Source organism: Microcaecilia unicolor, chromosome 3 (assembly GCF_901765095.1).
Source record: "Microcaecilia unicolor chromosome 3, aMicUni1.1, whole genome shotgun sequence".
NCBI lineage: Eukaryota > Metazoa > Chordata > Amphibia > Gymnophiona > Siphonopidae > Microcaecilia > Microcaecilia unicolor.
The window spans coordinates 452,806,602-452,829,072 of NC_044033.1; the positions used below are offsets into that span (position 1 = coordinate 452,806,602).

The 22,471-nt window shown below is 42.0% G+C and overlaps 1 protein-coding gene across 1 annotated transcript in view; it reads right to left on the reverse strand.

The window, feature by feature from the left end:
• CSMD1 (CUB and Sushi multiple domains 1) overlaps nucleotides 1–22,471 on the reverse strand; it is a 2,896,277-nt gene that overhangs the window by 588,426 nt on the left and 2,285,380 nt on the right. The window contains exons 32-33 of the mRNA XM_030195161.1: nucleotides 18,336–18,449; nucleotides 14,526–14,621 (exon numbers count right to left, since the gene is read on the reverse strand). Of these exons, the coding sequence (XP_030051021.1) occupies nucleotides 14,526–14,621; nucleotides 18,336–18,449 (210 nt within the window). The remainder of the gene's footprint in view (nucleotides 1–14,525; nucleotides 14,622–18,335; nucleotides 18,450–22,471) is intronic.

The following is a 22,471-nucleotide window of genomic DNA, read 5'->3' on the forward strand; positions in this document are numbered from 1 at the left end:
AGCTGAAGAGTCCTAGCCGCTTTAGCCTTTCCTCATAGAGAAGTCGTCCCATCCCCTTTATCATTTTCGTCGCCCTTCTCTGTACCTTTTCTAATTCCACTATATCCAGCAATTATCTTTTAAAGGAAAGAAAGAGAAAAAAAGATTGAAATTATTAATAAATTCTAGGGAGCACAGGTGGTTTTTTTATGACAGTGATTGCACCGAAGCCATTAATAGACCTGTTGCCCAAGCTCTCAGCTTGCTGAGCCTTTCTCCTCCATGTGTATCCTAAATAGATAGATCCACAAATACTTAACTGAGTGTGAGATTTTTTTTGTCTTGTAATTTGTACACCTAGCATTTAGACACCTGAAGTTATACAAGTCATAGAGGAGACATATATATGGCAAGGATGCCACATATATGTGTCATCTAATACCTCCATTCTTGACATGGGAAGGCCCAGATAGAAAGTTGAAATTGGAGAGCCTACTATTATAGATGTAGGACCATTCTACTTTGCTGTGGAAGATCTCTATATTCTGTATACATCATGTCCTCAATTTCAGTCAGTGGTAATAACTAAGTATTTAAATGAATAAAACATAAAGGGTTAGATTTACTAAAACAAGTTATCACAATACCATGCACTACTGTCATTAGTGTATGCTATTAACAATTAGGCTCTACTGTATAAATTGCTACCTATGGTAGATAATATAGGTTTATGGTAGCACCTTTCAGACCACAATGGGAAACAATCCTCTAGCAATGAATATTTGGCTTTGGGTTACTCACTTATGCAATTAACATGCATAAGTGGGATGCCTCCCTAGTCCTGTCCATACTTTGTCTCTGTGTATTCCCCCTTAAAAATACACACTATTGGGCTCATTTTTGAAAGAAAAGGACGTCCATCTTTCGACATAAATCGGAAGATGGACGTCCTTCTCCCAGAGACGTCCAAATCGGTATAATCGAACCTCGATTTAGGACATCTTCAAGTGCACTCTGTCGCAAGGATGGCCAAAGTTCAAGGGGGCGTGTCGGAGGCGTAGTGAAGGCGGGACTTGGACGTGCCTAACACTTGGATGTCCTTGACCCATAATCGAAAAAAAACATGGACATCCCTGACGAGCACTTGGACGTTTTCACCCGGACCTGTTTTTCTTATGACTAAGGCACAAAAAGGTGCCCAAAATGACCAGATGACCACCAGAGGGAATTGGGGATGACCTCCCCTTACTCCCCCAGTGGTCACCAACCCCCCTACCACGCTCAAAAAACGTCTTTAAAAATATGTCGTGCCAGCCTCAGATGTCATACTCAGGTCCATGACAGCAGTATGCAGGTCCCTGGAGCAGATTTATTGGGTGCAGTGCACTTCAGACAGGTGGACCCATCCCCAGCCCCCCCCCCCACCTGTTACATTTCTGGAGGAAACAGTGAGCCCTCCAAAACCCAACACAAACCCACTGTACCCACATCTAGGTGCCCCCTTCACCTGTAAGGGCTACGGTAGTGGTGTACAGTTATGGGTAGATCCCTATGGTATGTGAGGTAGGGTGAGGTGGGAAAGAGAGAAAGAGGAGATCCTGGGTGCCTGGGAGAGAGAGAGAAGAGATGCTGCATGGTAGGGAGGGTGAAGAAAGTTAGATGGATGAAGAGAAACAGAGGAAATTATGGCAGGCAGGGAGAGAGACACACACACAAGATCCTGGGTGATTTGGTGGAAGAGAGAGAAAGAGGAGAAACAGATCCGATATGGCTGAGGGGGAGTTAAGACACACAAACACACCCTGGGTGAGGGAAAAAAATGGAAAACAGGGAAAATGAAGCATGGATAAGTCTGATTGGTCAGAGAGGTAGAAAAATAGAAGAAAGCAGAAAAGAAAATATTAGTGCCGGAAATGAATGTAGTAGAAGATGTGAAAAAGACATGCAAAGAGAGAAAAATGATAAATGGGCAGGAGATATGGAAAGAGTTAAAAGAACATAGAAAGGCAGTAACCAGAGACTGCGACCTGCACAATTAGAAAAATTAGATGCCAGATAGCAAAGGTAAAATTATTTTAAATGTAGAATGACGTAGCCATGTTAGTCCCCTTTACAGGTTAATAAATAGAAATAAAACAAAATATGTAAAATAAGATTTCACATTTTTATTGGACTAAATACATTTTTTGACTTGCTTTCAGAGGTCTAAACCTCCTTCCTCAGGTTAGTAAATTCCAAAAAGCTAGTAAAAAAAAATTATTAAATTAGTTCAATAAAAAGGTATCACCTTATACAATTTTTGTTTCAAATATGTATTCATTTTTTAATTTAGTGAATGGAATGTGTCAGTTTCTGAAATGTAAATCTGTTGGTCTGACTCAGTATGGCTATTCTTATATTTCAATCAATTTGCTTTATAGGTCCTGAGTAACTTTTTAAGGTTTTGTAATACTTTTCAATATGCCTAATATCAGAATTTGGACTTGATTTATCTCATAACATTCTCAGTAGTAGCTCAACTTTCACTTGCTAACCTTGAATCTTACTATCACATTTTGGATGGGACACCCTTGGTTTCTCTGCACTCTGGAAATTGGACCTTAGCACTGGTGCTTTTGTGTCATCCAAAAGTTCTGGCTGTCTATTCTGTAGAAATGCACTTCCCTTCCAACTATACTGTTCAGCCATCAAACTCTGACAGTTTGAGCAACCACTTTATACTTTGACATATGATACATATCTAATATCTAAATTTAATAAAAGGTATTACTTGTTACTATTTTACTTTTATTTTTTTTTCTGTGTTGTCAGATAATTATGGATGTAAGCCCCACCCCTGGTACCACCCATGACCCCACCCCCTTAGCCTCCCCAAACAGTTGGGCCACCAACCGCCTTTGCTGGAGCAGTTTTTAGTGGGTGCAGTGCACTTCAGGTAGGTGGACCCAGACCCATCCCCCCTACCTGTTACACTTGTGGTGGTAAATGGGATCCCTCCAACCCCCCCAAAAAAACCCACTGTACCCACATGTAGGTGCCCCCCTTCATCCCTAAGGGCTATGGTAGTGGTGTACAGTTGTGGTGAGTTAGTTTTGAGGGGGATTTGGGGGGCTCAGCACACAAGGTAAGGGAGATATGCACCTGGGAGCAATTTTTGAAGTCCACTGCAGTGCCCCCTAGGGTGCCCGGTTGGTGTCCTGGCATGTGAGGAGGACCAGTGCACTACAAATGCTGGCTCCTCCCACGACCAAATGCATTGGATTTGGCCGGGTTTGAGATGGCCGCCATTCATTTCCATTATCGGCAAAAACCAATGGCGGCAATCTCTAATGCCGGCCATCTCTAATGCTGGCCCAAATGTTGAGATTTGGCTGGCCCCAACCGTATTATCGAAAGGAAAGATGGCCGGCCATCTTGTTTCGATAATACGGTCGGGTATGCCGCTTTCCGGGGCTGGCCTTAGATATGGCCGCCCATATAGATGGCTTGGCTCATTTGATTATGCCCCTTCAAGCCTCATAGATCATGTGTGTTGTTCCATTATGTGCTATGGTTGTATATTTAATAAATCAAAGCATGAAAACCCAAATAAGCATAATAAGATAGTTCTAGCGACGCTACTATGTATTAAATAATTCAAGAAGAAAAACAAATCAAAATTTCTAAAGACAGTCTAGAATTAAACCTCTTTCACTAGAAGAAAACTGACATTACCTTGTCAATATATTTATTTTATTAGTATCATGCAGTTATTTTCTGTTTCCATGACTTTAGCTGTCCTCTCTTGCTGCTGCTGCCTACACAATATCAGCAACAATACTTAAGCAATGGTTCAAGAGCAGAACAGTTAATCTGGTTAGACTTTTGAGATTGGGTTACTTTTACTACTGCCACAGTTTAATGTATCTAAAACTGCATCTGAGGGACCTTGTTAAATTTACACAGAAAGGAGAAGAAAACAAAATGAGTAGGATCTTTCACTGCAAAAGTCATAAACAGGAAGGCAGAGTGAACTTGCAGCCACTATGCCATCCTTTATATTTCTATATGGTGTTTCATTCTGCTAAATTCTCTCTCCCCTTCAAAATCCTCACCTCTATCTCTTCTTTTGTCATCTTCCCTTAAATGATTTAAACTATGTTGTCTTATCTCTTCAATGTCTATTCTGAAATCTTTCATTTTTCCTATCTGCATTCATTCCTCTTAGAACCCAAACTCTCTCTCATTAAAAAGAAAGTTAATTGACCTGATCTTTGTCATAGGGTATTCTGGGAAGATAGAAGAGGTTCAACTAATTATGTATAAGGAACCATATTTTTCAGTATATTTCTCAGTATTTATGTTTTCATCTTTTTAGACCTTTATAATCTATCGTTGCTACTTCTGGAGTTGTATTTCTAATCAAACATACAGGTTAGTCTTTTCAGATTGTATTTCTCTGTGTCAAATACACACTGTTATACCACGTTTATACCACGTTCCTTGTTAACATGTATTTATGTAGGGTATATTCTACATTTATTTTAAATATACTGTTCAAGGTTATCTAGATTTCACTAAATTTGGTCAAACACATGTAAGTTTATGATTTAATATTTTTACCAAGAAATCCATTAAGGCCACACTCTGATATATATACATATATATTTCTTATTCTCATTCCTTTGATTTCTTTTGTTTTATTATTCATTTTTCTATTTTTGTTTTTTTACCAATGTTTTTTTTCATTCCATTATGACCATTCATTTCTATTATATTTAAACTGTCTGCATTATATATATATATATATATATATATATATATATATATATATATATATACAGACACACAGATTCTATGGAGGAGGGAGGGGATTGTGGGATGAGAAGGAAAATGGTGACTTTAAGCCTGAACAATAATCAGCAGGGAGTCATCAGCAATTCCCATTCTCTCTAGAAGCTCTGTTTTATGATATCTTGACAAGTGGTCCATTAAAAAAAAGAATCCTTTAACTTTCACCTCCATTAGCAAAGTGGTGGGGCAGAGACAATTTTGGGGTGTTTGTGCTCTCTTTAGCACTCAAACTTGGTTGTATTCAGGATGTGTAGGCTATTGAATGACTAGCACAGTAAATTATAAGGGCAACTCTATATCCTAGGCACCCACATTTACACATGTATTATTCGTGTAAATGTTTATAATATTAGCACTTACACATACATGTGTGCACATACCTGTGTAATGCTAGCAGTGCAAATAACTCTTAGCTTACATGGAGGGGCATTTTCAAAAGGGACGTCCACGTTGCGATTTGGACGACCTTGCAAAACATATATATATATATATATATATATATATATATATATATATATATAATGCAGACAGTTTAATACTTATGGCACATATGGGATTAAACAGTAATATATAGTGAAAATATATGTAGATGCAACACACAAATTATAAGTACTGGATAAATGAAACGTTAAAACATGATGAAAATGCAACATAAAAGGATTAGTTATGCATAAAAAAGCATGATTAAACATAGTTGTGGCAAAGAGATATTAATCTTACATGAATAAAACATGACACATGTATGCCAAACATGTGGGAAAAAAAAAATATATATATTTTTTTTTTCCCACATGTTTGGCATACATGTGTCATGTTTTATTCATGTAAGATTAATATCTCTTTGCCACAATTATGTTTAATCATGCTTTTTTATGTATAACTAATCCTTTTATGTTGCATTTTCATCATGTTTTAACGTATCATTTATCCAGTACTTATAATTTGTGTGTTGCATCTACATGTATTTTCACTTTATATTACTGTTTAATCCCATATGATCATAATTTGTTTACTGTTTATTTTTTATTGCCTTTTGAACTTTTACTTTTATTTGAATTTCATTTTTTTATATATTGTTTTAATTCATAGACTCCTTATGTAGGCCTTTTGGCCGAAACACAACGTTGGGTCGAGTCGTCTTGTTTTTCAATAAACTTTGTTTCATTATACTTTTACTGTGGTCCTGTCTATGGAGATCCTGGTTCTCATTCCCACTTTCTTCTCTACCCATACGATCATGACCAGACATAAATGTCTCTTGTAGTGAGGTCATATTAGTAGTGCGAGAAGTTAAACGGATTGAACTATTCATTGAAGCTCCCCAATGGGAAGTGCGCCAGTGGTTAATTTCTTTCTTTAACACAGGGATATCTGGACAGTTCAAGAGGCAGAAAAGAAGGGAACAGGAGTAAATAGTTGGAGTCAGAAGGAGAGAGGACATTGTTCTGTATTGTCTTCCTCCCCCTGCCTCCCTATTAATTATAGGATGGGCCACCAGCAGTATGTTATCTAAGGATATCCTATGAAAACCTCTTGCTTAGAAGCCAATACAGAAATATTCCAACTAAGTGCTATTCTCTAAGAGGCCCTTTTACTAAGCTGAATAGGCACCTACACGTACCCAACGTGCCACTTTAGAACTATGTGGTCCAGGCAGTAATTTCATTTTTATGTGCGTCCACTATCCTGCTTATAATCAAAATAGAAAAACGCCTATATTGTGACCCAAATCGGGAGATAGACGTTTATCTCACAAAAACGAATAAAGCGGTATAATCGAAAGCCGAATTTGGACGTTTTCAACTGCACTCCGTCGCGGATGCGGACAAAGTTGATGGGGGCGTGTCGAAGGCGTGGTGAAGGCGGAACTGGGGCATGGTTATCGGGTGATCAGAGATGGGCGCCTTTCGCCGATAACGGAAAAAAAATATGCGCGTTTTTAGCGAGAATTTAGAGCACTTTTCCTGGACCCTGTTTTTCCACGAATAAGGCCCCAAAACGTGCCCTAAATGACCAGATGACCACTGGAGGGAATCGGGGATGACCTCCCCTGACTCCCCCAGTGGTCACAAACCCCCTCCCACCACAAAATATGCCATTTCACAAATTTTTATTTTCACCCTCCAATGTCATACCCACCTCCCTGGCAGCAGTATGCAGGTCACTGGAGCAGTTATTAGGGGGTGCAGTGGACTTCAGGCAGGTGGACCCAGGCCCATCCCCCCCCCACCTGTTACACTTGTGCTGGTAAATGGGAGCCCTCCAAACCACCCCCCAAACCCACTGTACCCACATGTAGGTGCCCCCCTTCACCCCTTAGGGCTATAGTAATGGTGTAGACTTGTGGGCAGTGGGTTTTGAGAGGGATTTGGGGGGCTCAACACCCAAGGGAAGGGTGCTATGCACCTGGGAGCTGTTTTACCTTTTTTTTGTGTGTGTGTAAAAGTGCCCCCTAGGGTGCCCGGTTGGTGTCCTGGCATGTGAGGGGGACCAGTGCACTACGAATCCTGGCCCCCTCCCACGAATAAATGTCTTGGAGTTATTTGTTTTTGAGCTGGGCGCTTTTGGTTTCCATTATCGCTGAAAAACAAAAACGCCCAGCTCAAAAAAAGATAAACGTCCATGTTTTTCGAAAATACGCTTCAGTCCGCCCCTTCACGGACCCGTTCTCGGACATAAACGCCCATGGAGATAGACGTTTCCGTTCGATTATGCCCCTTCACGTGCGCCAGAAAATTTCCAGCATGTGGTGCTAACCGGGCAGTAATCAGCAGTGTATGCTCGCTGACGATTACTGCCTGGTTAACACGTGAGACTTTACTTCTAAGTCAATGGGTGGTGGTAAGGTCTCAGGCCCAAAATGGACACTTAGTTGGAATATTTCTGTATGGGCTTCTATATTCCTATGGGCATCTCTAGTGTTAGTGCACACTAATTTTTAGCAGATTTATTTAAGTATCATGCATTGAAAGAAGATCACCACTCTTTCTCAAACTACATTTATACATTGAATATTATAGGGTTAATCCCCAGACTAAATGCAACCTCTCATAGAGCTCCTTTTATGTAATGCTACTTATGGAGCGTGGAACTACTTAAGACTCCACCCCCCCCCCCCCCCCCCCCCCAAATTCCAAGAAAATAATATACAAAACAGTTAATTCATCAAAGTTCACCTACCTGGGCACTAAATGGTGGAACTCTGTCCCGATACCAATCAGATCTCTACATAATTATTTGAAGTTTTGTAAAATCTTAAAATCATTCCTCTTCAAAAGTTTTTATATAATGAATAATCAATTCCTTTACCCAAGCCTGATGGATAGTACACCTTCAATTGTTTTGTGCTGTTATCATTAAAGGATTGCCCTTCACAAGCACATCAGTACTGTAACTACCCTTCTTAGTGTGATCAGAACTGGCTAAGTTTAGCCTAATAAATTCCATAAAATGTTTAGTTGTAATTCACTACAGCTGGCTTGATTGGTATTTTACTAATGCTGTGCCTGACAAATATCATTTTACACACTGATTTTGAGGAAAATAATATAAGGGTAGCTCAGATTATGCTGTGTTGGTATGTGAGAAGATTGGATAATGGCCAAGTAAGCTAAACAGATATTTAGGGAATGAAACTATCATCTTAGGAAACCAAGCAAGATTAATTAACTGTGTAAGATGGAGTACAGATATGGAAATGATGAAAATGTCTTCCTTGATGAAAGAGAACCTGGCAGCAGAAAGATATTTGTATTAGTAATTAGCATGCAGCTTGTCTGTTAGTACCTGTGTCATAGCTATCATAGTGATGCTGGCTCTTGGCCAGAAACCAGCATACAAAAATGAGAGAGGAGTTACTTTTCATACTGGGCATGGTTCCAAGCAAGTAACTGAGTTGCTTTTTCCATATACAAGGCAAGATAGAATGCAAATAGTCTTAGAAAGCTTTCCAATAGGTGTATAGACATCAGATGTCTTCAGCTGCATCTGTGCTATGGGTTTGCATAAGGGATTTGCTTTCCTGCCACTATCCTCCCCCTCCTCCTTCTCCATTCTTCTTTCAGAATATTAGATTAAATGATTTTTTACCATCTAAAAACCCCTCTCTCTGAGAAGTCAATATTCAAAAGATTGTCCAGGTAACTTTGAGAGTTCCCCAGAGGAATCTAGTTTTTTCCCCCAAATCATTCTATTTCCCTGTTAACCAGATTTTGTCTGACTAAGATGTGGCTGGCAGTGGCGTACCAAGTGTGGGGGGGTGGTCCGCCCTGGGTGCACGCCGCTGGGGGGGTGCCGCGGCGCGCGCCTGTCAGCTGAGTTCGCTAACTTTGCTGCAGCTCCCTCTGCCCCGGAACAGGTTACTTCCTGTTCCGGTCGGGGCAGAGGGAGCTGCAGCGAAGTTAGCGAACTCAGCTGACAGGCGCACGCCGTGGCATCCCCCCCAGTGGCGTGCACTGGGAGGGAGGTGTCATTTCGCCGGGGAGGGTGCGCTGCACCCGGGGGGGGGGGCGCATCGGCGATCAGCCCTGGGTGTCATGCAGGCTAGGATCGCCACTGGTGGCTGGGTAAAAAAATGATCCCATTCCGTGAAAATAGCATTTGGAGATTTTCTAGGACACAAATTTAGTTTAGTTGTACAGTACCCATATCCAGGGTTAGGTCTCTGTGTGTATGTAGCATTAGGATAGCTACCTGGACCTGGGTTATGAGTATGTTCATTTTGGAATTCATAGGGGTTGGGTGGTCGGGAAGGGCTGGGGGAGAGGCTGAGTGGAGTGTGTTTTGTGGCTATGGCCAAATGTTTATAGTCAGTTGTTTGGCTATGAGAGTGCTTTGATGGTATCTTGGTGGGGTTTGTATGTGTGTGGGGCAGGGGTTGTGTGCAAGTTGAATGCTTATGGATTGTGTGAATGGGGTAATTATTTGGGAGGATTGGTGCATTTTTATATATGTGGGAGTATAAGTACGGGTAAGTAAATATGGCTGTGGGTGTGTGATGTGGGATGTGTGTGAGTGTTGTGACAGGATAGGATGTGTTGCAGTATCTGAATTCACATATGTACTGGTGACCTTAAAGTATGGTGTAAGGTGGCTTTTGAAGTTTATTTTTGGTTGATATATTTGTAGGCAAAGTTCTCTAAAAATTCTGATTTGGACTCTTGTTTTTAAACTCATTTGATGTATTCATATTTCCTCCTACATGATAAATTTCATGTCTTTTTGGACAGTTATTGAGCCCTCTTACTTACATATGATAAGCAGTTAAAATGCAAGTTAGTGCATGGCAACTGTTACAATGCTGGTATTAAGGACAGTGTGTGCTAATTCATGCATTAACTGAATATCCCATTCACTAAATAGGAAGCAGTAAGAGCATCTGTTCTATCTGTGACTTAACTTGCAGTAAAAAATTTCTTCTGTTTGTATGGGAAGATGCTTGGAAAGCCCCAAATTGTTACCTCAAGGGTTTGCACTTACCATGTGCTAATTTGGGCACTTACACACTAACCCTGGGATTCTATACATCATGGCTTAATTTCTGCATAGAAATCAAAGCATATTCAATAACAATGTGCATAACTTAATTGGTAAACTAGCTAATCAGCGCTGTCAATTGGATGTTAACAGGAGATTATCAGCACTAATTAACATTAATTAAGATTTACATGCAGAATTTGCTAAGTACTTTCTGTAACGTGGTGTGATTACATAATAAGTCACATAGTTGAAAAGTGGGCATGGCCATGGGTGGGGCGAGGGTGTTTCTAAAATGTATGCACTTGCCATAGAATATACTCGCTCTGCGCCTAATTTAGGTGACGGGAGTTATACCAAGTAAAGTATGGCATAAATGGCCGCGACTACATTTGGTTGTGTTGAGAGGTGCTTGCGTATTCTATATACCACATGGAAATTTAAGCTTATTCTATAAAATATAGGCCTGCTTCAGAGAATATGTGGAATTTTCAGGCCCCATATATAGAATTTAGCCCTAATTCTAGAAAGTTGCATGTGAATTTGTGCATGCAAATTATGGAATATGGTCCAGTGCACACATAATGTAATTTAAGGAGTTGATAATTGGGGTCAATGAGCAATAGGCTATAAATAGCATTAATTAGCACCAATTAGCTGTTTCACACACAACTATCCTTAATTAGCTTTCTTTGAGTTGTATGCTCAAATTCCAGAATGTACAGCCTCTAGTGGGGCATAGACCTGGGATAGGCCTGGGCATGATGTAGGTCAGGAGCATGTCAGGCAGTTCTATACATAGGTTATAGGATACTAGCATTTATGCATCTAACTGCCTACAGTTAGGCACAAGCATCTACATGGTATTTATGTGAGTTCATGCCTAATATTAGGCGCATAAATGCATACTTATGCTAGTGTTCTATAAAAGCAATTGCACATACAACTGCTGTTATAGAATTTGTGCTTCATCCTGGTGCCTAACTGTAGGTGACCTTTAGAGAATAACCCCATAATAGCCAATCTAACTACAAGGATTTACACTAGCTGTATGGCTGGTTTAAGTGGTTGCACCTAATTTACATGGGTACTTTTGCCCTGCTATGCTGCCTACTTTCCTTTAAAGATTAGCTTCCCTTAGATTCATTTATGAAACTACTCTCTTACTGCTCAATAAGTGCAAAACTTTAGCACACTTTTATAAGAAGCTCCAGATTGTGTATGCAAACTGACAGATTGACATCAATGTTTTTAATATAATTCTTTCCAGAAGTTAGTATGCTGGGAAGAATAAAAAGGGGGTGTTCCTTTGCTTGTGCTTAGGTTGAAAGAAAAACAGTACATGTACTTGGGATTCTCAAATTTCCACATACTACACTGGACAATATTCTATATATGGCACCAAAATAATCGGCACTGAAAAAGCACTATTCCATAAAATGTGCTTAAACTTAGGCACGGTTTACAGAATGGCACTTATGCCTGGGAATTATGCCTGGGATGTTATAATGCCTTTGTATCGCTCCATGGTGCGACCGCATCTTGAATATTGTATTCAATTCTGGTTGCCACATCTCATAAAAGATATAGTGGAATTAGAAAAGGTGCAGAGAAGGGCGACAAAAATGATAAAGGGGATGGGACGACTTCCCTATGAGGAAAGGCTAAACTGGCTAGGGCTCTTCAGCTTGGAGAAAAGGCGGCTGAGGGGAGATATGATAGAGGTCTATAAAATAATGAGTGGAGTTGAACGGGTAGATGTAAAGCGTCTGTTCACGCTTTCCAAAAATATTAGGACTAGGGGGCATGCGATGAAGCTGCAATGTAGTAAATTTAAAATGAATCGGAGAAAATATTTCTTCACTCAACGTGTAATTAAACTCTGGAATTTGTTGCCAGAGAATGTGGTAAAGGTGGTTAGCTTAGCAGAGTTTTAAAAAGGTTTGGACGGCTTCCTAAAGGAAAAGACCATAGACCGTTATTAAATGGACTTGGGGAAAATCCACTATTTCTGGGATAAGCAGTATAAAATGTTTTTGTACATTTTTGGGATCTTACCGGGTATTTGTGACCTGGATTGGCCACTGTTGGAAACAGGATGCTGGGCTCGATGGACCTTTGGTCTTTCCCAGTATGGCAATACTCATGTACTTATGTACTTATTCCATACTATCAATCCCAAGGTAAGCAATGGCTTCCCCCATGCCCATCTCAATAAAAAACTATGGACGTTTCCTCCAGGAATGTGTCCAAAACTTTTTTTAAACCCAGATAGGCTAACCAGCATTACCACATCCTTTGCAACGAGTTCCAGAGCTTAACTATTCTTTGACTGAAAAAATATTTCCACCTATTTGTTGTAAAGTATTTCTATGCAATTTCATTGATAGTCCCCTGCTCTTTGTACTTTTTAACTGAGTGAAAAATTGATTCACCTCCGCCCGCTTCACACCACTCAGGATTTTGTAGACCTCAAACATATCCCCCATCAGCTGTCTCTTCTCCAAACCGAAGAGCCCTAACCTCTTTAGCCTTTCCTCATATGGAAGCAGTTCCATCCCCTCTATCATTTTGGTCACTCTTCTTTGCACCTTTTCTAATTCCACTATACCATTTTTGAGATATGGTGACCAGAATTGAACACAATACTCAAGGTGAGGTCACACTATGGAACAATACAGGGGCATTATAATATTTTTGGTCTTATTTTGCATCCTCTCCTAAAAATCACTAGTATCCTGTTTGCTTTTTTTGACCACAGCTGCACACTGGGCAAAAGATTTCAGCATATTGACTACAATGACACCTAGGTCTTTTTCTTGAGTGCTGACTCCTAAAGTGGACCCTTGCATCAGGTAACTATGATTCGGATTATTATTCTCAATGTGCATCACATTGCATTTGTCTAGCTTACATTTCATCCGCCAGTTGGATGCCATTCGGATTTCCATTCCATTTATTTACTTAATATGCCACTTGATACAAAGTAATTAAATAGTGCACAATTAGCAGCAATTTAAAAAGCACAATAAATCAATATAGTATAAAATAGCATGGCTGTCCTGCTATTCCTGAAATAAAGGTCGATAAACCAAAATGTGCAGAAATAAAAGCTAGTAAACAAAAACAATTATGTCACCTCACATAACTTTTTTATTTATCGGCCTTTATTTCCTATTTTCCAGTAAGTGTTTAAATGCTTTATTGCCTGAAAATTTATTGTGAGTGTGTAGAAAGGACGTGTTGGAAGTATGCCAAATCCTGGTAGCTTTGTTGGCATAATTTGTTGAATAGATTTTGTGCTGCAGTTAAAAATGACTATCTAAAGCAATGTTTCCCAAGTCTGGTCCTGAAGTACCCATTGCCAGTCAGGTTTTCAGGATATCCAAAATTAATATGTATGAAAGATTTGCATATAATGGAGGCAGTGTATGTAAAACAAGTTAATGCATATTCATTGTGGATATCCTGAAAACCTGACTGGCAAGGAGTATTCCAGGACTGTACTTGGGAAACACTGATCTAATGTACTGCTTTTCTTGCAACTATGATTTGCAAATAACTGTGAGCTTGCTATATCAACCAAAATATATAGAGACAGAGGACTTCATAACTTTGAAGACATGTTAAATAAAGGAACCAATATTATGGGTGTTCAGAAGTGGAATTTAAATAAACAGGGCAATCTATCTGTACTTAATTTGACTCAATTAGGGGCCTTTTACTAAGCCATGTAGGCACCTACGCATGCCGAACACGTGCCAAATTCGAGTTACTGCCCGGTTACCGCGTGGCCCTTGTGGTAATTTCAATTTTGGCGCACCTCTGCTACGCGCGTCTGAAAATTTTATTTTTCTGGAGCGCGGCAGCTACGTTCGTCAAGTGGCATTTGATGCGCGTAGACCATTACCGCCTGGTTAAAGTGTGAGACCTTACCACTAGGTTAATGGCATGCGGTAAGGTCTCAGACTCAAAATGGACGCACGGCAATTTTCATTTTGCCGCACATCCGTTTTCTGCAAAAAAGGCATTTTTTTGTAGGTGCCTTAAAAAATAATTCTGCGCGCGCCCAAAACTCGTACCTACACTACCACTGGCCATTTTTCATCCCACCTTAGTAAAAGGACCCCTAAGTAGGAATCTATACTTAAAAAAGAGAGTTGAATTTAGTGCAAGAGCGTAAACACCTCAAATCTCCTAGCAGAGTGAAGTAGAAATAGTTATAACTTTTGTTTTACCTTGGTAAACAAAGTGAAATCCTTTAGCAGATGCTCCACTTTTTGCACTGAATCGTAACAAGATGTGATTGGATGTAGCTAAAGGCAGCGTCTCCCCTATCAGAAAGAGAAAAAACAAATAAAAATAAACAAAATCAAGAGAGAAACGTAAGACACATTCCAGCTTTATGGGACTATGCACAGGGAAACAAAGCCAAAGAAAAGGTGAGTTATAAAACAGCCCATCCATTAGGGGGCGGGTGGATAATTCTATAAGGTGTCACATAGATTTAGGACCTTGTTTACTAAGCCACACTGTAGGCGTGCAAACCTTTTAGCGTGTGCTAAAATTTAGAGTGCACTAATGATAGAGACACCCAAAGGAATATAATTGGGTGTCTCTATCGTTAGCGCACCCTAATTTTTAGTGTGTGTTAAAAAGTTTGCACGCCTACAGCACGGCTTAGTAAACAGGGCCCTAGGCAGCTGGTATGCATGTAAATGTCAGTATGCTAGTTGTTTAAATGTGTATGTGAACACATATGTGTGTAAATGACAATTATCTGGCCATGCACTATTCTGTAAGTACACCTAAACCCTCGATAAAACTTACTTTGCAGATGGACGGAGGCTGGGTGTATATCCAGCTTATAATCGAAAGAGAAAAATGCTTATATTTCGACCCAAATCAGGAGATGGGTATTTTTCTCACAAAGGCGCCCAAATCGGTATAATCGAAAGCCGATTTTGGGCGTTTCCAACTGCACTCCGTCACGGAAACGAATAAAGTTGATGGGGGGCATGTCGGAGGCGTGGTGGAGGTGGGACTGGGGCGTGGTTATCAGCCGAGGAGAGATGGGCGTCTTTAGCTGATAATCGAAAAAAAAGGCGTTTTTACTACAATTTTGGGTCAGTTTTTTTGGACCCTTTTTTTTCACGAACAAGTCCCAAAAAAGTGCCCCAACTGCCCAGATGACCACTGGAGGGAATCGGGGATGACCTCCCGGAATCCCCCAGTGGTCACTAACCCCCTCCCACCAAAAAAAACCCACTTTAAAAACTTTTTTTCCAGCCTGTATGCCAGCCTCAAATGCCGTACCCACATCCATGACAGCAGAATGTGTTCGATCCTGTCACAGCCTTTCCCTGGTTCTGATGTGGCTCTCGGGTGCACTACAGGGTCACATCAGCATTGCATTGTGGTGGGTGTAGGGTATTGGGCTCCATGATTTCATTAGCTTGTGTTACAGTCTCACGATGTTGGTAGTTGGTAGGCTTTTCTCCCATGGTGCTTTTCCCCCTGCCTACTGGGTCAGAGTGTGTCCAGTTTTGTTTCCGGTAGTCCATGAGGTAGTGGCCATTTTTGTAAGCCAGTTTTAGATCCATTTCATGTGTTAGCCACGTTAGAGAACTTAGTTATTACCTTGAATGTGGCTGAAAGAGGGCATTGTACAGCATTCTGCCAGCTCTGACCTACTGCTAATCTCAGTACCAGGGAGACTCTTTGCCAGTGGGGCACAACCTCTGATCTGCAGTTAACTGTGAGTAAACGTGCTTATTCCAATAAAGGACATTTTCGGAGAGATTAGTCTTCAGGTGTAAACTGGTGTGCCAATGTTATACAGCAGTAACAAGTCCTAGAGGCCTGCATGTATGCAGGTCCCTGGAGCACTTTTAGTGGGTACCACAGTGCACTTCATCCAGGTGGCCCCAGGCCCATCCCCCCTACCTGTAACACTTGTGCTGGTAAATGGGAGGCCTCCAAAACCCACTATACCCACATGTAGGTGGCCCCTTCACCCCTAAGAGCTATGGTAGTGTTGTACATTTGTGGGTAGTGGGTTTTGGGGGAGGGGTGTTGGGAGCTCAACCCCCTTGGTAAGGGAGCTATGCATGTGGGAGCTTTTTCTGAAGTCCACCGCACTGACCTAGGGTGCCCAGTTGGTGTCCTGGCATATCAGGGGGGCCAGTGTACTACGAATCGTGGCCCCTCCCATGACCAAATGGCTCGGATTAGGACGTTTTTGAGCTGGGCATTTTTAGTTTCCATTATCACTAAAAAAAGCAAATGCCCAGCTCAAAAACATCCATTTTTTCGAAAATACGGTTCGGCCCGCCCCTTCACGGACCTGTTCTCGGAGATAAATGCCCATGGAGATAGGCGTTTGCGTTCAATTATGCCCCTCTATGTATACTATAAAGGGAAGTAAGTACCCAACTTTCTTTTATAGAACAGGTTCCAAATAGGCACTGTCTTGGCACCTAAATATAGGCACCCTTTATAGATTTGCCTTCCATGTGGGTAAATATATGTATACAGCCTGCATGCATATAAGAGTACCAGCTGTTTGAGGACATTAGGCAAGGCTTTAGGAGAGAGATTCAAAATTTAACGCAGATATTTTATGTGACTTAACATTTTCTATTAAAACAAAAAAATGCTCAGTGAGAGCTATTTCCTCTAGCTCCACCATAATGGTCTACTAAGATTCTCAGGTTGTCTTTTTTTTTTTTTTTAACTTGGGAGTCCTTTTACTAAGCTGTGGGAAAAGGGCCCTGCAATAGCAGCAGGGGCTGTTTTTCCCGTGCGCTAGGGCCCTTTTTACCGCAGCGGGTAAAATGCCCCCCCCCCCAAATGGTTATGTGGTAAGATAACTCTTACCGCATTGCCATATGGTGGTGAGCACTTACCACCACCTGCATTTACCTCACAAGCTTTCCAATTACTGTATGCTAATTTATGCATTAAACATATGGTAACTGCAAAACTTACCAAACTTTAGTAAAATGGCCCCTTAATTAGTCCTCATGATATTTTTTTCTGCAGGAGTCCTCAAATCCAGTCCACAATGAATACATATGAGATCTGTTTGAATTTACTTCCTCCATTGCATGTAAATAGATCTCATACATATTCATTGTGGAAATCTTGAAAAGCAGGCAGGGTTGTGGACCTCATGGACTGGATTTGACTTTACAGGACCCGTCTTTTATTAAGGTGGGCTGATCTGTAATTAAACTGAAATAATTTGGCTATTTATGCATGTAATATAATTCATAACTAACTAAATAAATATAAGTGTTAAATGAAGCAGGAGAAGAAAGTCTAAGTTTCAGCTGCAGTTGGATTTTAAGCTACCAAGTGTTCGTCAGGGACGTCCTTGTTTCTTTCGATTATGGGTCAAGGACGTCCTAGTGTTAGGCACGCCCAAGTCCCGCCTTCGCTATGCCTCCGACATGCCCCCTTGAACTTTGGCCATCCCTGTGACGGAAAGCAGTTGGGGACGTCCAAAATCCCCTTTCGATTATACCAATTTGGACGACCCTGTGAGAAGGACGAGCATCTTCTGATTTGTGTTGAAAGATGGGCGTCCTTCTCCTTTGAAAATAAGCACAATAGTGTTCCTTAGCTACCAGTGTTTAACTGGCCTTTTCTAAATGCTTGTTTCTCTTTGATGTCATAATCATTTCATCTTTACTTCTTGTTTTCAACTGGTTTGTTATTGTGAGCTGGTCTGTCAAGCTCCACCTCTGACCGTCTTCAAATCTAGGCTAAAAACCCACCTTTTTGATGCTGCTTTTAACTCCTAACCCTTACTCACTTGTTCAGTACCCTTGTTTTATCATCCCCACCTTAGTAATTCCCTTATCTCTTATTTGTCCTGTTTGTCTGTTTGTCGAGCAGGGACTGTCTCTTCAAGTTCAAGTGTACAGCGCTGCGTACATCTAGTAGCACTATAGAAATGATAAGTAGTAGTAGTAGTACTGTGCAACAGCCCTAACACAGGAGATTGTGAGACAACAAACAGCTTATGTTTCTTGACCCTTTACCTGAATGAGATCCAGACAGTGAGCTGAGCAGCCTGGATTGTTGATGTGCTCCATCAAACAGTTCGACCAAGTCATTTAGTGCTGTTTGGAAATAAGCAAATTGCCCAAACACAACTGGAAAAGAAAAACAAATTGGCCATTAGTAAGACATTACCACTACAATTTAGAACTGAGAATGTATTTTGATCCTATCAGAGATTAACAAAAATTCCCAGTGGAATATTGTGTTGTAGATTTGCTACAAGTGATGAAGCTATTATCTTATTATGCCTCTTTCCCGATATTTAGGACCACAGATTTCATTTATTCATTTCTCACATAAGTGTATGTTAATTGCAAATTCAGAAGCAGATTATTAGGCAGATTTTAGATAGAACATGGAGACAGAAATTCATATGTCCAAAAGTCAGGATACTGGGAATCCCCAGGAAGCTCTGCCAAACATAGAGTATTCTGTAAAATAGACACAGGGCTGCACATCAAAGTCCCTCCACATACAGAGGGAGCAGTGATTTTTGAAAACTGCAGGTGGGGGAAAATAGAACTCCCCCCCCACAGTAGATATAAGTGAAGCTGTCTACAAAGAGCCCAAATGGCAGCATTGGAAGTCCCTAAATGGCATACCCCCTGATGCCAGCTCTCCCCTTCAATCATAGCCTGCCAAGGCATATGCAAACTCCCAATTCAGACCTACACACAACAAATATCCCTGATAGATCCCCCCTCTGGTACACACATGCCACCAATTCAGGACCCCTATCCAGCTAATTTTCGAAACTGATCGCTGGCCATCTTCCGACATAAATCGGGAGATGGCCGGTGATCTCCTGAACCCGGCCAAATCGGTATAATCGAAAGCCAATTTTGGCCGGGTTCAACTGCGTTCCATCGCGGAGCCAGCAAAATATCAAGGGGGTGTGTCGGTAGGGTAGTGAAGGCGGGACGGGGGCGTGCTCACGAGATGGCCAGCTTCACTTGATAATGAAAAAAAAAAAGCCAGGCTTGTACAGCATTTCACCGGCTTTAATTGGTCCTTTTTTTTCACAACCAAGCTTCAAAAAGGGGCCCCAAATGACCAGATGACCACCGGAGGGAATCGGGGATGACCTCTCCTTACTCCCCCAGTGGTCACCAACCCTCTCCCACCTAAAAAAAAACAAAAACATTTTTTTGCCAGCCTCAAATGTCATACCCAGCTCCCTGATAGCAGTATGCAAGTCCCTGGAACAGTTTTTAGTGGGTGCAATGCACTTCAGACAGGTGGAAACAGGCCCACCCCCCACCTGTTACATTTGTGGTGGTAAATGGGAGCCCTCCAAAAAAAACCCAAACCCACTGTACCCACATGTAGGTGTCCCCCCTTCACCCATAAGGGCTATGGTAATGGTGTAGAGTTGTGGGGAGTGGATTTTGGGGGGGATTTGGGGGGCTCAGCACCCAAGGTAAGGAAGCTATGCACCTGGGAGCTATTTTTATTATTTTTTTAATTTTTAGAAGTGCCCCTTAGGGTGCCCGGTTGGTGTCCTGGCATGTAAGGGGGGCCAGTGCACTACAAATGCTGGCTCCTCCCATGACCAAATGCCTTGGATTTCGCCGAGTTTGAGATCGCCGGCATTTTTTTCCATTATGGCCGAAAACCGAGGCCGGCCATCTCAACCCCGGCAAACTCCGACATTTGGCCGGGCCCAACCGTATTAGCGAAGAAAAAGATGGCCATCCATCTTTTTTGAAAATATGGTTGACTCCGCCTGCTTGTGATGCCAGCACCGGAGATGGCCGGCCAGCTATTTGGCCGGTGCCTTTTGATTATGCCCCTCCACATGACCTACACATACAACCAAGTCAGACCCCCTTCACGTCACACACACACACACACACACACACACACACACACAATTAATTCAGGTCATCCCTCATGGCACACACCGTCCAATTCAGGTCCTCTGCAGTGAAGACCCCCACATGTGGGCATACACCTAACATATAGTTGTAATCAGTTGGGTTGGTCGTGAGCCCTTGGGCCCTGGCCGAGGCCAGCAGGGTGCCGACCCAGGCCAAGGGGAGACCGACCCACCACCGCACACCCCAGCTACACAATACCCCCTAAGCTACCCCTCCCCACAGTCCCTCAGGAAGAAGGGAAATAGGCATACAGGCGGGCCTCGCGGCTGAACCGGAACCCACACAGACAGAGCCACTCGTGCGAGCCTCACGGCTGAACTGGAACCCAATCACACACAGGGAGGGGTGAAAGAACCCAGAGGGCCCCAAGAGGCCAGACACGCGCTGAACACCAGCAATAGGGCAGAGGGGGAAACATGCCCACGCAGGGGACTAGCGCAGGACAGGGAAACTAACACAGCAACCCCCCCCCCCCCCCCACCAGGGTAGGAGCCCCAGGCAGAAGCCAGAGGAACCAAACACAAAAGGAAGGCAGAAAGCCTTTGCCTCAACCCCACTGTAGACAGAGGCACCCAGAACACAAAGGGTTAAGCTTGTAGAGCCAGCAGAGAGAGAGTGCCATAAATCAACAAACAATCAGAGAGAATGCTTCCCCTCCTGAGAGGGAGTGGGGCCCATCCAAACAAACACACTGGTAGAGGCAGGAATACAATACACACAGTACACAAAGGGTTAAACTCACTGAGCCAGCAGGCCGGGACGAGAAATCCTTAAAACAAACAAACAAAGGAGAAGGCTCTCACTCAGCCCAGAGCCCTGGAGGCTGAGCAATGCCCAGCCCCCACTAAACAAACGAGCAGCTGACCCTGATTACAGAGCTACGTACACACACACACACACAGCAGCAGCTAACCCAGAGGGAAGGAAAAGAATACTCTAAACCAACACAGATCCCTGTCAGAACCTAGAGCACGTTCTGAGAGAAACCTATCAGGCTTTCCTGTTACTACCAAGAAGCAACGCAAAAGCAGAGAAACTCTTCAGCTGCAGGCTAAAGTACTATCCCCTGACGTCAGCACAACCCCTGGCAGCCAATCAGAAGAGACGTCCCCCCTCCCCCTCAGCCAAACCGGCAGAATCATAACAATAGTAACCTCTCCCAAGGTCAACCCCTGTAGGTTCAACCTATGAAAGTGGGGCACCTGGGTCTAGTGTGGTTGATGTGATGCCCACTTGTTCCGCTTCAAGGCTTGGACCACAATACCTCTAATGATAATATCACAACATTACTGCTATAGGTCAGGCTTCCGTATATGGGCAAAATGTACATGGTGGCCTTTGCTTCAGGTGCCTGTTTCGGTTGTGTGTGTGTCACAGGGGCTCCATTTATAGGTGTCCATGTGTCATGGAGAGTCCTGAATTAGAGGAGATGTGTGTCCCAAAGGGGTGTATGATCAGAGGTGTGGTTGGCAATGAGGGAATGGAAGTTGGGGTTGGTATCAGATGTCAGGGGGTTTATTGTTGGGGCAGAAATTAGGGCAAGATCGAGAGGGGGGGCCCTCAGACATCATGATTTATAGCTGACCCTTAAGCAGATACTTTCTTTTAGTTCATTTCAACTTTTTGTCCTTTGATATTATTTTCTTTAGGGAAACGTTTAACATCAGTCCATTGAAACACCTCTATAGCAGAAATTATTCCTCCCAAAATAATTAAAGATTGTTGGGTAATTTGTTGCCCCTGTGTTCTTGGACATTTTAAATTCAAGTTTAGTGGAAGGTTTTGTACCTAATTTATAGAAACATTCAATGATTAGACCCTTATTGAAGAAGGCCAATCTCGAAATCAGAACCAGCTAATTATAGGCCAATTTCAAATCTCCCTTTTATGACAAAATTATCAAGAACAAATTCTGATCAATATGAATGTAGGAGATAAAAAACAAACAAACCAAAAACTCAAAACTGGCACTCTAATGCTGTTAAAGGAATTGAAATAAACTGATTTTGAATTAACATTGCTGGAACAGAAAGCAAGGTCAAAACTAATTAACAACACAGCATAGTTCTGGAAGATAACTATTAGGTGGGTGTGAGGAAGCAAGCGCTTTTAAAAATGCAAGTGCCTCCCCCCAGTAGTAATTTCAGATTTTGTGTGTGCCCACAACGCTGGGAAAAATTATTTTTTAATTTCCTACCACTTGCGGCATTTCCGGCATTAATCGGCAGTTGGCA